The 14,548-nt window shown below is 42.4% G+C and overlaps 2 protein-coding genes across 2 annotated transcripts; one reads left to right on the plus strand and one right to left on the minus strand.

Annotated features, from left to right (window-relative positions):
• Positions 1–802: 802 nt before the first annotated feature.
• On the minus strand, positions 803–2,270 carry LOC121582553 (growth arrest and DNA damage-inducible protein GADD45 gamma-like). Its single transcript, XM_041898427.2, has 3 exons — positions 2,063–2,270; positions 1,743–1,950; positions 803–1,625 (listed from the first exon to the last, which is right to left on the minus strand). The coding sequence occupies exons 1-3, from the start codon at positions 2,203–2,205 to the stop codon at positions 1,512–1,514; spliced, it is 465 nt and encodes a 154-aa protein (XP_041754361.1). The 5' UTR covers positions 2,206–2,270; the 3' UTR covers positions 803–1,511.
• A 3,687-nt stretch (positions 2,271–5,957) lies between these two features.
• LOC121582554 (growth arrest and DNA damage-inducible protein GADD45 gamma-like) lies at positions 5,958–7,374 on the plus strand. Its single transcript, XM_041898428.2, has 3 exons — positions 5,958–6,117; positions 6,255–6,462; positions 6,580–7,374. The coding sequence occupies exons 1-3, from the start codon at positions 6,017–6,019 to the stop codon at positions 6,691–6,693; spliced, it is 423 nt and encodes a 140-aa protein (XP_041754362.1). The 5' UTR covers positions 5,958–6,016; the 3' UTR covers positions 6,694–7,374.
• The last annotated feature ends 7,174 nt before the right edge of the window (positions 7,375–14,548 follow it).

Raw genomic sequence — 14,548 nt, forward strand, 5'->3', positions numbered from 1 at the left:
TGTGAACTTATTCATGCTTGCATTCCTAAATATTTTCGATATAGTGCTATAAAGACTTAATTGACATTCATTGTTTTGTTAACCTGAAACAGGTGGGTTTCAAATATAGGCTAATGCCTATGCAACCAAACTTAGGGCTACAATCCAGCATCCTTGTATGAAGTGCATCCAAAAGCCAATGTCCTGCTAGACCCCGTATAAACAATAGCCCACACCACCTGGCAGAGCAGCATATGATAGCCGGCCCCCAATCTAAGCCCCCAAACCAGTCTACTCCGGCCCCCGTTGCACGCAAACTACCCTCAACTCCTCCTTCGTCAGACGCCCAACTGCAGAGAGCGACAGATGGCCCGGCGTGGCTATGGAGACATCTGCCGGTCCAGCGAACGTCATACAATAGCCCCTCTGTGTGGACCGCTGGATGTAACAGCAGAGTGCCCTGCTATTGTGCGCCCCCTATACACATGCAGATCAGCCGAGAGGGGACGGAGGGAATACATAATTTTACTGAAGGGATAACAGTGAGCAGTTGACAGACTTTAGAACCTGCTATGCAAATTTGCCCGAAATCTTTGTCAACCCAATATCCTCCCCACCTTCTGCCAACATAAGTAGGACTACCCTCCAAACTTAATAACGAAAGTGAAAATACATGACAAAAAATATAATATGCATTCAGTTTTATTAGGTTATTAGTTTTTTCATAAACATTTCTTAAGTAAAACATTGAATGAATAACAAATCAATATCTTATTTTTCATTTTAAACATAATGAAATGTTCTTAAGTATAAACATTGAGAACATTGTAAATTAATTTATTGGGGGGGCAAAGTTAATCAACACATTCTAAAGTGAAACCTTTAGAGCATTATAAGTTGCCCAATTTCTTAAATGTTGATTTGTTTTGACAACGTTAAACGTTCTAAAGTTAAACCTTTAGAGCATTAGGCCTATAAATTAATATTTTTTCTTATCTTTTTAAAATACTATTATTTTTTGCCATTATTACATTTCTAAAGTGAAACCTTTAGAGAAATTAAGACAATTCTGGAAAGTGGGAAACATTTCGCTGAATGCAACGGTTGTTATTGCTGCTCAGCAAGAAGACATTTTTTAAAAAAGTCCCTTTTTAAGAACGCTTCTTCTTGGCACCGCTTCTTCTCCTACTGCGCGTGCTTCAACGTGCGACGTTTGCTCTGTGGACCACAAGATGCAGAACTCGCTTCTCCTTTCTCTCCAAACCTCATCCGCACAAAGAATGAGGGCCGTTTTTGTCGCTCTCGTGGCATACCTGACCTCATTCACATAAAGAATGGAAGTCATCTTGGCATGGACGGGACAAGAGACAACGAATCGCGGGGGCCACTCGGGCCGGCCACGCGCTGCCTGGATCGGAATCCTCCTCAGGAGTATCCAGGGATGAGAAACAGTGTCATCCTGTAAAAGGATGAGTATTTCCTTATAGGTTGAAGGTTTACAGCATCTCAAGAGAGAAGAGTCAAGTCCCAGATCAGCGCTCAAGGAGGGTGATCTCTGGAACCCAGTCGTTCAGACTGCGGCTCTCCTCACAGAACAGGTGCAGCTTTTCCAGAGCAGCGTCCTCCCAAGAACCATCAGCTGGGTTCTGTTGACAAACAAGTGGGGAAAGGAACATTAGTCACATGGACACAATGAACAGTTCATAACATTCTCTATTATTAAATGTTTAAATTAAGTCAGTTTGAGTTGTAATGTAACATACCGTGATCAGACAGCAGTGGGCATCTTCAAGCTGGCCAGCCTTGTCACCAACAATCTCAGCCAGGCGCTGCATGTTGTTCACTCTGACGATGCTGATGTCGTTGTCAAAACAGAAAGACTGGATGAGGGTGAAGTGGATCTGGAGAGCAATGTCACACTCCCACTCCTCATCGGTGGCCAGAACACAGAAAGACACGCTGTCTGGGTCACTGTAAAGAAAAAATAGAAGCACCATAAGTATATGCAAAATGACTTCAAAATGAGCAAAACATAGATATAATTTATAAGTTTACATTGGTATTTCAAGAAAGTCATACTTACACGTTCATAACTTTAGCAGACTCGTAGACACCAACCGTCAGGCAGTCATTTTCTTTAGCAGAGAGCAGAACTTCCTCTAGTGCTTTGCTGGTGCACTGGGCACGCTCAGCGGACTTCTGGATCAGAACTTCCTCAAGAGTCATGATGATGCAGAATATTCCAAAAGGAACTTCGTAAGTGAGAGAGAGGTAGTGTAGTCGGAGGGTAAATCCGAATAGATTGGTGACTCTGAAGGGACTGTGCTGTGTTTTTATACCCTTGGGCTCGTGGCCCGTGTGAATACACAGCGCTCTGATTGGTTGACCTGAATGGTGCATTGGTATGCTAATGACATTGTCCCACTCTGGCTCATGGCAGATTGATAGGGGTCATCATGGCACGTCTTTTTCTCTGCCAGGCATGCTCTCCAACCGAAAATAAATAATTTTGCATTACGTTCAGATGCATTTATAATATTTCGACTTTTCTCTATGTTTAAACTAGAAACATAGAGATTTTGGCTGTCATATTTTGCATTGCAAGTTTACTTGAGTTTTTATAGTTTCACATGCTGCACTGATGCCAATGGCCTCGAGAGATGCTTTTATCAAATCAGTCTATAAGCCTACTGAAACTAAACATTCAAAGAATGGCAATTGAATAATCAAACTGCATAAAGTGCTTAAAAGTGCCCGAATTGTCTCTGATTAAGATTCTGTAGGCTAAGTTTCAGTTTTAGGTGAAAGTGTGTCCAAACATCAACAATAGCATAACATGGTGAAAGTAAAGTGTGCATAAGGCGCACCATCCCCCCTTTTGGAGAAGGCAGGTGGCCATCTGTAGAACCTGACCAAAAACGCCACCTATTGTGTCCGCAGAAACTCCTATTATCACGCTCTCCATACAAATGCAAATCAACCGCGCGTGCCAGGACGCTGTGCGTGCCGCACAATCTGCACTGCTGGCCTATACTGACCACGTGATCACCATCAGTGGTCCGAAATCTCTGCATGGTTTTATTTATTTACTTTTGACACATGGACCAATGAAGATCCATACTTTTCCATAAAAGTAATTCTAAAAGTTGAGCAGCTGGCACGATAACCATTCAGGCCAAGTTATATTGGCAGGGTAAAGCCTATGCCCAAATCCAGATATTGCACAATATATTAATGATCCTTTATTACAATATAAACTATCAACAGGTAGCCTAAGTATAAAGAAACACATGTACCTTACAGGCATATTTCAAGCCACTGCATTTGGACATGGGCACACTGTTATCCACTTTGGTGACATTTAACGTGCATAAAATAATCTAGAATTGGCCTGCTGCATGCGTAATTCTATAATTCTAGAGGGTAGGTGATTGATTCAGCTCCATTGTTTGGTGGATAGCAGAGCGGCAGATGGAGGACTGTCGCTATGAGGACACCCCCTGTCGCCCTGGCTGACCTCGACCCCGAGGCGCGCCGCTCCTGTTGTCCGCGAGTCTTTACATTCACTGGAAGAAAAAGTCTGTTGTCTGAGTTTTGATCCAATTTAAATGTGAATAAAGCGAGCGTATGGTCAAAATGTACGACTATGAATCTCTGATAGGCCTAGTCTTATCTTTAAAAGAGGCCACGTGCCTGAGTTGCAGCACAGGATTAAATCCTTCCGAAATGTTTGGAGTAAAAACACATACAAAGAATAACAAAAATATACTGATTTGATCGAACAATGTTATTTTGCTACAAAACAAACGAATTGATTGTGGCAATTAGAGTTTATCATCATTGGTTTATTATCAATCAATCATTAGTTGAGAAGTTTAAATGGCTGATGCACAACAGTTTACAAACATAACTGATAGGGTTCCTTGAATCAGAGTTTGATTAATCTGATAGCATCTCAAATACTCTTTTTTGGAAGGATCAACTCAGCATGGCAACAGGGCAGGCGCGTGCAAGTCGATATACGACACATTGTTCTTGAAGTAGCACATCTGTCGGACTGGGCCCCCTCCCCAGTAGCGCTTGACAGGTGTTCCTGGCTCAAGTCATGGCTTGCTCGGGCGAATTACATTTTTCACATTGAGCCATGACTCAATGCAAATGAAAATTAGCCAAAGCATACAACCAGACAAACCATACTTTCCATTAGCAAATAGCAAGCAACGATCTATTAATTTAGTAGTGGCTGACTGCTGGTGGCAATCATGTTGGTTCTTAGGAGCCTATAATAATAAAATGGGGTATACAAGATTAAGTTGGGTTTGTAACTTGCAAGTTGAAACACTGTGGTCACAACGTAGGATACTTTGGGTATACTATGCAATAAAATAATATAGGGAAAGCTGTGAGACTATATTGCAATCTCCAAACTATTACGTTTGCCTCTGTATTTTTTAAAATCAATTCATAATCAAATCAAATTTTATTGGTTGCATACACATATTTAGCAGATGTTATTGCGGGTGTAGCGAAATGCTTGTGTTCCTAGCTCCAACAGTGCAGTAATATCTAACAATACACAACAAGACACTAATCTAAAAATAAAATAATGGAATTAAGAAATAGATACGTTTTAGGACGAGCAATGTGGAGTCCGGTGTATAAATATATATAGCCTGTATGTGATGGGATGTATAGACATTGTGGACAGTATGTGGATAGAATATGTAGTATAGCCTATCTGATGTAGGATAGAATAGTATATGTACAGCAATAGTTGAATAGGATTGCCTTGACTAGAATACAGTAGGCCTATATACATATGAAATGAGTAAAACAGTATGTCAACATTATTAAAGTGACCAGTGTTCCATTATTAAAGTGTCTATGTACATAGGACAGCAGGCTCTAAGGTGCAGGGTTGAGTAACCAGGTGGTACCCGGCTAGTGACAGTGACTATGTTCAGGGCAGCGTACTGGGTGGAGGCCGGCTAGCCGTGGCTATTTATCAGTCTGATTATCCATTTAGTAATGTGCGCTAACAATTTCTTATTTAGAGACAAACTTTTTGTGTTGGCTATGCATGATATCAGCAGCAGTCATTGGCCATTGTGCATTGTGGGTGCCGCCTTATCTCTGCTTGTATCATGCAGCAGTAGTTTCCTTTGTTGACCCCTCACCTTCCCCCACAGACAGATGGGATCTTGTTGCTATGGAGAGAGATGCAGGCATCTCCAGATGCCACGCGCCTGAAGTGAGCCCTGCAAAGCAGCGGAGCGTGCCATAATCGGATGCAAATAGAAACTTTGGGCCAATTCTGTTCTCCAATAATTGCCTATTCAGTTTTGAGTTATCTGGATATTAAAGTAAGTAACACAATAATATTTTGTGTCTAATTAAGTTTAGATGTCCAGAAATCTTTCTGACTACATAAAGTTGATATATATATATATATATATATATATATATATATATATATATATATATATATATATATATATATAATATAATATAATATGCCATTTAGCAGACGCTTTTATCCAAAGCGACTTACAGTTATGATATATATATATATATACTTACTCTATTTGAATCATGAAGGGTGCACCAGAAAAGTTTAACAAATGTAGACGGTATAGCGATATCTTTATGTAGTTTGGAAGCCCTTAGTGTTCCACTTGGATATGTATGGTTATGGATTTTACAGTAGGTTAATAATCTCATCATTCAAACCGACCCTGCACGAGTCTGAATTAATTAATCCAGTACATCGGATAAAGGTCAGGGAGTTTCGCATTTGATCCATTCAATCGAAACTGCGCTGTCCTTTCTTCCATAGTTTTGTCTATAGACACGCGCCTGCTAGGGGGGTCGCTCGTGCATTGTCGCCCAGCAGCCAATCACAGAACGTGTGTGTGCCGGGGTCCTGCCTATAAATACTAGCTGTTTCTTACAAACAGCACAAACATACTGTACTTCTGTTAAATCCTTATCAACATCTCCTCAACTGAGCTCTACAAACTAACTATCTATCTTTAAGATGGAAGCTATTGGCAAATCTCTGAAAGAAGCTCTCAAGTCTGCCCAGTGTGAGGATCGCCTCACTGTTGGTGTCTATGAAAGTGCCAAAATAATGAATGAGTAAGTATTTTATCCACTAAATGTGTGCTTTGTGTGCTTTATTTATTATTTTCTTGACATTTACTCATTTACTGACACCATTGTGCTATTTTATGATGATGTTGACTAATGAAAGTTTATTTTGTCTATCTCAACAGTGACCCAGACAGCGTGTCTTTCTGTGTTCTGGCCACCGATGAGGAGTGGGAGTGTGACATTGCTCTCCAGATCCACTTCACCCTCATCCAGTCTTTCTGTTTTGACAACGACATCAGCATCGTCAGAGTGAACAACATGCAGCGCCTGGCTGAGATTGTTGGTGACAAGGCTGGCCAGCCTGAAGATGCCCACTGCTGTCTTATCACGGTATGTTACATTACAACTCAAACTGACTTAATTTAAACATTTAATAATAGAGAATGTTATGAACTGTTCATTGTGTCCATGTGACTAATGTTCCTTTCCCCTCTTGTTTCTCAACAGAACCCAGCTGATGGTTCTTGGGAGGACGCTGCTCTGGAGAAGCTGCACCTGTTCTGTGAGGAGAGCCACAGTCTGAACAACTGGGTTCCAGAGATCACCCTCCTTGAGCGCTGATCTGGGACTTGACTCTTCTCTCTTGAGATGCTGTAAACCTTCAACCTATAAGGAAATACTCATCCTTTTACAGGATGACACTGTTTCTCATCCCTGGATACTCCTGAGGAGGATTCCGATCCAGGCAGCGTGTGGCCGGCCCGAGTGGCCCCCGCGATTCGTTGTCTCTTGTCCCGTCCATGCCAAGATGACTTCCATTCTTTATGTGAATGAGGTCAGGTATGCCACGAGAGCGACAAAAACGGCCCTCATTCTTTGTGCGGATGAGGTTTGGAGAGAAAGGAGAAGCGAGTTCTGCATCTTGTGGTCCACAGAGCAAACGTTGCACGTTGAAGCACGCGCAGTAGGAGAAGAAGCGGTGCCAAGAAGAAGCGTTCTTAAAAAGGGACTTTTTAAAATGTCTTCTTGCTGAGCAGGATAACACTGTTGCATTCAGCGATATACTTCCCACTTTCCAGAATTGTCTTAATTCTCTAAAGGTTTCACTTTAGATGATTTAAATATGACAAAAAAAAGATTAAAAAGGAAAAAAAGGTACTTATAATGCTCTAAAGGTTTCACTTTAGACCTTTAACATGAGATTTATTTTTATTTTTATGAAAGATTATTTCAGTTGTTATTATCTAAAATGTTACAATATTGAACTCCTGATTAAGTCAACAACTAAAAAGAAAGATATATTACATTTGTTGTTCTCTAAAATGTTTTACTGTTGAATTCTTTATTATGTAAAAAAATAAGAAAGAAGATATATGAATGAATACATTTGTTATTTTCTAAAGGTTTCACTTTAGACATTTCTTGTATGACAAAATGATAAATAAAAAGTTGAATGTAAATCTTGGGTCTTGAATGTTCTATACATACTAAACTCACATTTAACTGTGGTAACAAATCAGTCTCCCAACCAGCATTTGTAAATAAACATTAGCACTTACACACTGTTTGGTGCTCTAACCACTACCCAACACCTGTACATCCCATAGGCCTGATGTACTGTGTTCTATCCTAATTGCCACATATCATCATGGCCTGTCATAGCCATGTATATGCAGTGTCGTTGTTTACAAACTACTGCCCCTGCAGGCCCATGTCTATTCTGACCCCTTGAAGCATCCACCTGTGAGAGGCCTATCTGGTAGTGGTAGTATATGTTTACAGCATCCCAAACCATTCTGTGTTATTATACAGGTTCAATTGAAGTGATCCCTATATGTTAGCCCTAACTTTCAGACCTCTCCTCCACCAACATACAGAGCTTCAATGATGGGGAGTAGTGAACTACATGTATTTCAACTAGTCATTGAATTACATTTTGCTGTAGCTTGGTGGTAGTTGAACTAAATTGAAATCTTGGTAGTATTTTCAGTAGTTCATTACTTTTTTGCCATGTAGTGGTGTAGCTAACTGCTGGAACTACACACTACTTTTTGTGCAAAAAGAACAGAAAATATGGGTAAAGTAGGAAAGATTTCCTTTCTTTTCAGCATCAGACCTGCCTAATTCTCACTTGAAACTGTTTTTGTGTTTAATAAGCTAAATGATAGATTATGTTAACATCTGACTCCAGAGTGATCTGTCTTGCAATTTGTAGTCTATGACATTTCAGATTGAAATATAATTTTTCACAAAGTCGTTTGGATGTAGTAACTACTTTTACAAAGTAACTTTAGTGAAGTAAACTATATGTTTCTTAAGGGTAGCTTTAGTGTAGCTTAACTTCTTCCAGTGTGAAGTAAACTACATTTTCAGAGTAGCTTCCCCAACACTGCAGAGCTTGAGCCTGTGCCTTAACACCCATCACCACCACACATAGCAGCATATACAGTATAGCAGTACAGGATAACTACCTGCCACTAATCAGATGGCAGGTAACCAGAGTGATTGATCCTTAATACATTGATGATATATTGCCACTTGATCAATCAATCAATTTTATTTTATATAGCCCTTCGTACATCAGCTAATATCTCGAAGTGCTGTACAGAAACCCAGCCTAAAACCCCAAACAGCTAGTAATGCAGGTGTAGAAGCACGGTGGCTAGGAAAAACTCCCTAGAAAGGCCAAAACCTAGGAAGAAACCTAGAGAGGAACCAGGCTATGAGGGGTGGCCAGTCCTCTTCTGGCTGTGCCGGGTGGAGATTATAACAGAACCATACCAAGATGTTCAAAAATGTTCATAAGTGACAAGCATGGTCAAATAATAATCAGGAATAAATCTCAGTTGGCTTTTCATAGCCGATCATTAAGAGTTGAAAACAGCAGGTCTGGGACAGGTAGGGGTTCCATAACCGCAGGCAGAACAGTTGAAACTGGAATAGCAGCAAGGCCAGGCGGACTGGGGACAGCAAGGAGTCACCACGGCCGGTAGTCCCGACGTATGGTCCTAGGGCTCAGGTCTCTCAGTTGGCTTTTCATAGCCGATCATTAAGAGTTGAAAACAGCAGGTCTGGGACAGGTAGGGGTTTTCGTAACCGCAGGCAGAACAGTTGAAACTGGAATAGCAGCAAGGCCAGGCGGACTGGGGACAGCAAGGTGTCAGCATGCCCGGTAGTCCTGACGTATGGTCCTAGGGCTCAGGTTCTCAGAGAGAAGAGAGAACGAGAGAATTAGAGAGAGCATACTTAAATTCACACAGGACACTGGATAAGACAGGAGAAGTACTCCAGGTATAACCAACTAACCCCAGCCCCCGACACATAAACTACTGCAGCATAAATACTGGAGGCTGAGACAGGAGCGGTCCGGAGACACTGTGGCCCCATCCGAAGAAACCCCGGACAGGGCCAAACAGGAAGGATATAACCCCACCCACTCTGCCAAAGCACAGCCCCCGCACCACTAGAGGGATATCCTCAACCACCAACTTACAATCCTGAGACAAGGCCGAGTATAGCCCACAGAGGTCTCCACCACAGCACAAACCAAGGGGGGCGCCAACCCAGACAGGAAGATCACGTCAGTAACTCAACCCACTCAAGTGACGCACCCCTCCTAGGGACGGCATGAAAGAGCACCAGCAAGCCAGTGACTCAGCCCCTGTAACAGGGTTAGAGGCAGAGAACCCCAGTGGAGAGAGGGGAACCGGCCCGGCAGAGACAGCAAGGGCTGTTCGTTGCTCCAGAGCCTTTCCGTTCACCTTCACACTCCTGGGCCAGACTACACTCAATCATATGACCTACTGAAGAGATAAGTCTTCAGTAAAGACTTAAAGGTTGAGACCGAGTCTGCGTCTCTCACATGGGTAGGCAGACTGTTCCATAAAAAATGGAGATCTATAGGAGAAAGCCCTGCCTCCCGCTGTTTGCTTAGAAATTCTAGGGACAATTAGGAGGCCTGCGTCTTGTGACCGTAGCGTACGTATTGGTATGTACGGCAGGACCAACTCGGAAAGATAGGTAGGAGCAAGCCCATGTAACGCTTTATAGGTTAACAGTAAAACCTTGAAATCAGCCCTTGCCTTAACAGGAAGCCAGTGTAGGGAAGCTAGCACTGGAGTAATATGATCAAATTTCTTGGTTCTAGTCAGGATTCTAGCAGCCGTATTTAGCACTAACTGAAGTTTATTTAGTGCTTTATCCGGGTAGCCGGAAAGTAGAGCATTGCAGTAGTCTAACCTAGAAGTAACAAATGCATGGATTAATTTTTCTGCATCATTTTTGGACAGAAAAGCCTTAGCCACTTAAGAGTTGAGATATGGTTGAATGCCTTAATCATTGTCTCATATGGTAATTAGGCACATCTATTTACATTGCATTCATCATTTATCAAATTTCCTTACAGTGTTTATGACCTACTTCCAATTGCATGTTGCAGCAGGATTGGGATTAGAGTTATTTTGGTGCTGTGAACTAGAGTTTGCACCTGATTCTAACTTCTATTGTCAAGGTGTGTTTATAGGTGTTGTGCCTCTAATCAGTCCTGTGGGTACAGACTGCATGTGGTAGCTTTCAGTTTTGGGGAAGCTACTCATAAAATATAGTTTACCAAGCTACCAATTTCTTAACGCTGGAAGTTATTTAGCCTTTTAAAGACAATAAGCTGGAAGTTATTTAGCCTATTAAAGACAATAAGCTGGAAGTTATTTATCCTATTAAAGACAATAAGCTGGAAGTTATTTAGCCTATTAAAGACAATAAGCTGGAAGTTATTTATCCTATTAAAGACAATAAGCTGGAAGTTATTTAGCCTATTAAAGACAATAAGCTGGAAGTTATTTAGCCTATTAAAGACAATAAGCTGGAAGTTATTTATCCTATTAAAGACAATAAGCTGGAAGTTATTTAGCCTATTAAAGACAATAACTATGCTTCAAGTGAGAATTAGGCAGGTCTGATGCTGAAAAAGAAAGGAAATCTTTCCTACTTTACCCATATTTTCTGTTATTTTTGCACAAAAAAAGTAGTGTGTAGTTCCAGTAGTTAGCTACACCACTACATGGCAAAAAAGTAATGAACTACTGAAAACACTACCAAGATTTCAATTTAGTTCAACTACCACCAAGCTATAGCAAAATGTAATTACATGTAGTTCACTACTCACCATCACTGGTAGATTCAGAGGCAGTGGATGGAGGATAGTGATGTTGCTAAATGTCTTATGGCTGTTAAAGATTCACCCAGATACAGGGTTCTACTTTTTTTACTGGAGTGGTGATGTGTGGTAGAGGAACCTTTGGTTGTTATTAGCTGATTTATCTATTGAGTTCACTCCTGACCTATGTGTCGGTGTGCTGCCAAATGCCTGCACCACATTAAGAGATGTGCAGTCCATGTGAGCTGTCTGGTTGAAACATTCAGTTGCCACTCTCAAATAAGGAGCAAAATATCCTAAGGGTGTTTTGTGCAATAGTATAAGAGTGACTGAGTAGCTATTTGCTTACCAAACACCTGAAGATGACAGAGAATAACAAAACCACTCCTATAGTAATTATAAAGTAATTATTCAATGCACATGTTTATATGTCACAGATGGACAAAACAAACAATAAATATATCAAGCTTTTCACTGTGCTCTTTTGCTCCTGCCACACGCCATTTGTGAATAGCTGTCTTTCATTGGAAGTTCAGAACATTCTGTGGCTTTTTGCTTTTGGAAACAAACTCCAAAGTCATTCTGACCCAGCATGCTTCATGTCATTCTTAAGCATTGTGCCTGTATGTAGTAGTCAACAGCTGCCCCAGCCCTCATGCCCCCAACTCTGACCCTCCATCTCTGAATACCCCTCCTCTCCATCTCCTCCCCCCTCAGTAGCACTCCTATCTGACCTCCAGATCTGCAGCCCTGCACTAAGCTGCCAAATGCAGCCATCAAATCAGCCCCCCAGAATGGTGTGTTTAATTAGTGGCCAAGTGCAGTGTGTGTCAGTGTGCAGCCGGCGCTATTGTTTCCCGTCAGACAGTGAGCGCCTGCAGACTACGAACCCAACCGAACCCCCAACCCCCCAAAAACCTACTACCAACACCCCAAATCTGCCCAGCAATCAGACCACAAACACTGATTCCATCTGCTGCCCCGCATAATGACAGAGAGGAGGAGAGAGGAAAGAGGAGGATAAAAAAGAGGGGTAGAGCACTGTGCCTGGCACAAGCCAGCTCTCATTCATCCATTCAACCCCTCCCCCCATCTTTACTACTAACCCCCCCATTGAAGTGGCAATACAGAGGGTGTCCTTGCAGGAGAAAACCAGAACATAGCTGTAGTAGGAGTAGTAGGCTGCTTTATCCACTTATCTGCACTGAGAGAGAGATTGAAGCCCAATGCAATGTTAATAGCAATACCCCCATGAGGTTCATGCACTGATATGAAAGCATGTGCTCTGCAGCTATGCATCCCAACAGGGCTGGTGCTCTCTCTGTCTTTCTATCTCTGCACTCCACAGCTGCTCTGATATGTGCAGTGTATATGTGTAGAGGGGGGCGGCAGAGGGTACTTTAATTGCCCTGTGTCACAATATTTCATTATCTGTCCCCCCTTCCACACAAACCAGGTTGCCCCCCGCCTCAACCCGTTTTACAAGGGCTCTGTTCCATCCACATGGCTCTTCTCAAGTGTCTTTTCAAAACTAATGGCCCCCTCTCTCTCTTCATAGTGAGCTGAAGACGCCCCAGGAGCGGCAGATGGTGCTGAGGGAGGAGGATGTGATGGGGGGAGGACATCTTCCCCCCCCCTGTCTGCAGTACCAGTGAGTTTCTGTTTGGTTCTATTTTTAGGGACAGTCAAATAAATTATTCGATTAGAATGATTAAAGGGTCAGTGAATGACCACCTTTTAAATTTTTTAAATTTAATTGTTTAAAAAAATTAGGGGGTAGATCAGCTTTAATATTGCAGATAGATTGTAACTTCCATCAATGTAATTGTCTGCATCCCTTCCAATCCCCCATATGTTTTTTCTCCCTGCATATATATATATATATATATATATATATTGCATACACATACATATGCACACATACATATACTGTAAATACATATTACTTTCCAACCCCACCACCCCTCCCCTAATTGGAGTAAAATAGAGAACAACAACAATGCTTAGGCCTCTACTTCCAGCTTATACATACTATATACATTTTATGGACACAGTCAATTTTACAATAACTATATTTTGTTTGTTTTTACTCCTGAACTTCCTCTACCCTCAACCTCTCCGATCATTTTCATGATGTCCATCCGGTTTTGTCACGACTTCCTCCGATACTGCCTCCTCTGCTTGTTCGGGCAGGCTTCGGCGTTCATCGTCACCGGCCTTCTAGCCACTGCCGCTACTCATATCTTCATTCCATTTGTTTCGTCTTGTTTATTACACACACCTGGTTCATATCACCTCATCAGTACCTGTATAAGTGCTCCCTCTGCCCCCTAGTCTTTGTGTGTGATTGTTTATTGTAGAGGAGATTATAGCTTGGTCGAGCTCGAGTATATTGTGTATCGCTGGGTTATTCACCCATGTGCCTTATTTCCCCAGTGCACCGTTTGTCCGCACTGGTGTGTATTACGCATTGCTGCGTACCTCTGTTTATTGATTAAACTGTTTATTCCGTGATTTACGAGCGGGCCCTCATCGACCACTTCCGGTGCCACCTGCGAGAGGACGTCCGAAGGGAGCTAGCCTGCCGGGACACCACGTTGTCCTTCAATCAACTGGTGGATATGGCCATCCGGTTGGACAACCTGCTGGCTTCTAGAGGACGTCCTGGAAGGGGCCTGCCCATTCAACCCCCCACCCCCCAACCCGGATCACGAGATGATGGAGCTGGGCGATGTGGCGATCCGGTAGAGCGGAGGACGACAGCGCCAGTGTCACTCTTGTGGCACGAGAGGACATTCTACTGCACGCTGTCGTCAGCGTTCTTTTGGGTCTGGAGGCGGCAGGCAGGGCACTCTCACGGCACCCCAGGTATCGAGCACCCACACTCGTTAAGTCCTGTGTAGCTCAGTTGGTAGAGCATGGCGCGTGCAACACCAGGGTTGTGGGTTCATTTCCCTTGGGGGACCAGAATGAAAAAATGTATGCACTCACTAACTGTAAGTCGCTCTGGATATGTAAATGTAAAATGTTAAGAGCCCTCTGCTGCGCACTGTACCATACACTTCCCTGATAACACGGTAGTTCCCCAGTGTAAGGTGCTGGTCAATTCAGGCACAGCTGGGAACTTTATGGACAGGTCGTTAGCACATAGTCTAGGTATTACATTGGTTCCCCTATCCATTCCACTGCCCATCCAAGCACTTGACAGTCGACCATTAGGGTCAGGGTTCGTTAGGGAGGTTACAGCAACAGTCACGGTGGTTACACAAGAGACCCATAGAGCAAGTCACTTTTATTTTTATTATTGAGTCTCCTGATTTC

The sequence above is a fragment of the Coregonus clupeaformis genome, chromosome 15 (genome assembly GCF_020615455.1).
Source record: "Coregonus clupeaformis isolate EN_2021a chromosome 15, ASM2061545v1, whole genome shotgun sequence".
Classification (NCBI taxonomy): Eukaryota; Metazoa; Chordata; class Actinopteri; order Salmoniformes; family Salmonidae; genus Coregonus; species Coregonus clupeaformis.

What these genes read in the sequence shown, in the direction of transcription:
- LOC121582553 (XM_041898427.2), bottom strand. Translation starts at nt 2,205, where the DNA reads ATGACTCTTGAGGAAGTTCTGATCCAGAAGTCCGCTGAGCGTGCCCAG. An exon ending in TCTGCTAAAGTTATGAACGT is followed by an intron (nt 1,951 to 2,062) that starts GTAAGTATGACT and finishes TTTTCTTTACAG; the next exon opens with TGACCCAGACAGCGTGTCTT. An exon ending in CCCACTGCTGTCTGATCACG is followed by an intron (nt 1,626 to 1,742) that starts GTATGTTACATT and finishes GTTTGTCAACAG; the next exon opens with AACCCAGCTGATGGTTCTTG.
- LOC121582554 (XM_041898428.2), top strand. Translation starts at nt 6,017, where the DNA reads ATGGAAGCTATTGGCAAATCTCTGAAAGAAGCTCTCAAGTCTGCCCAG. An exon ending in AGTGCCAAAATAATGAATGA is followed by an intron (nt 6,118 to 6,254) that starts GTAAGTATTTTA and finishes CTATCTCAACAG; the next exon opens with TGACCCAGACAGCGTGTCTT. An exon ending in CCCACTGCTGTCTTATCACG is followed by an intron (nt 6,463 to 6,579) that starts GTATGTTACATT and finishes GTTTCTCAACAG; the next exon opens with AACCCAGCTGATGGTTCTTG.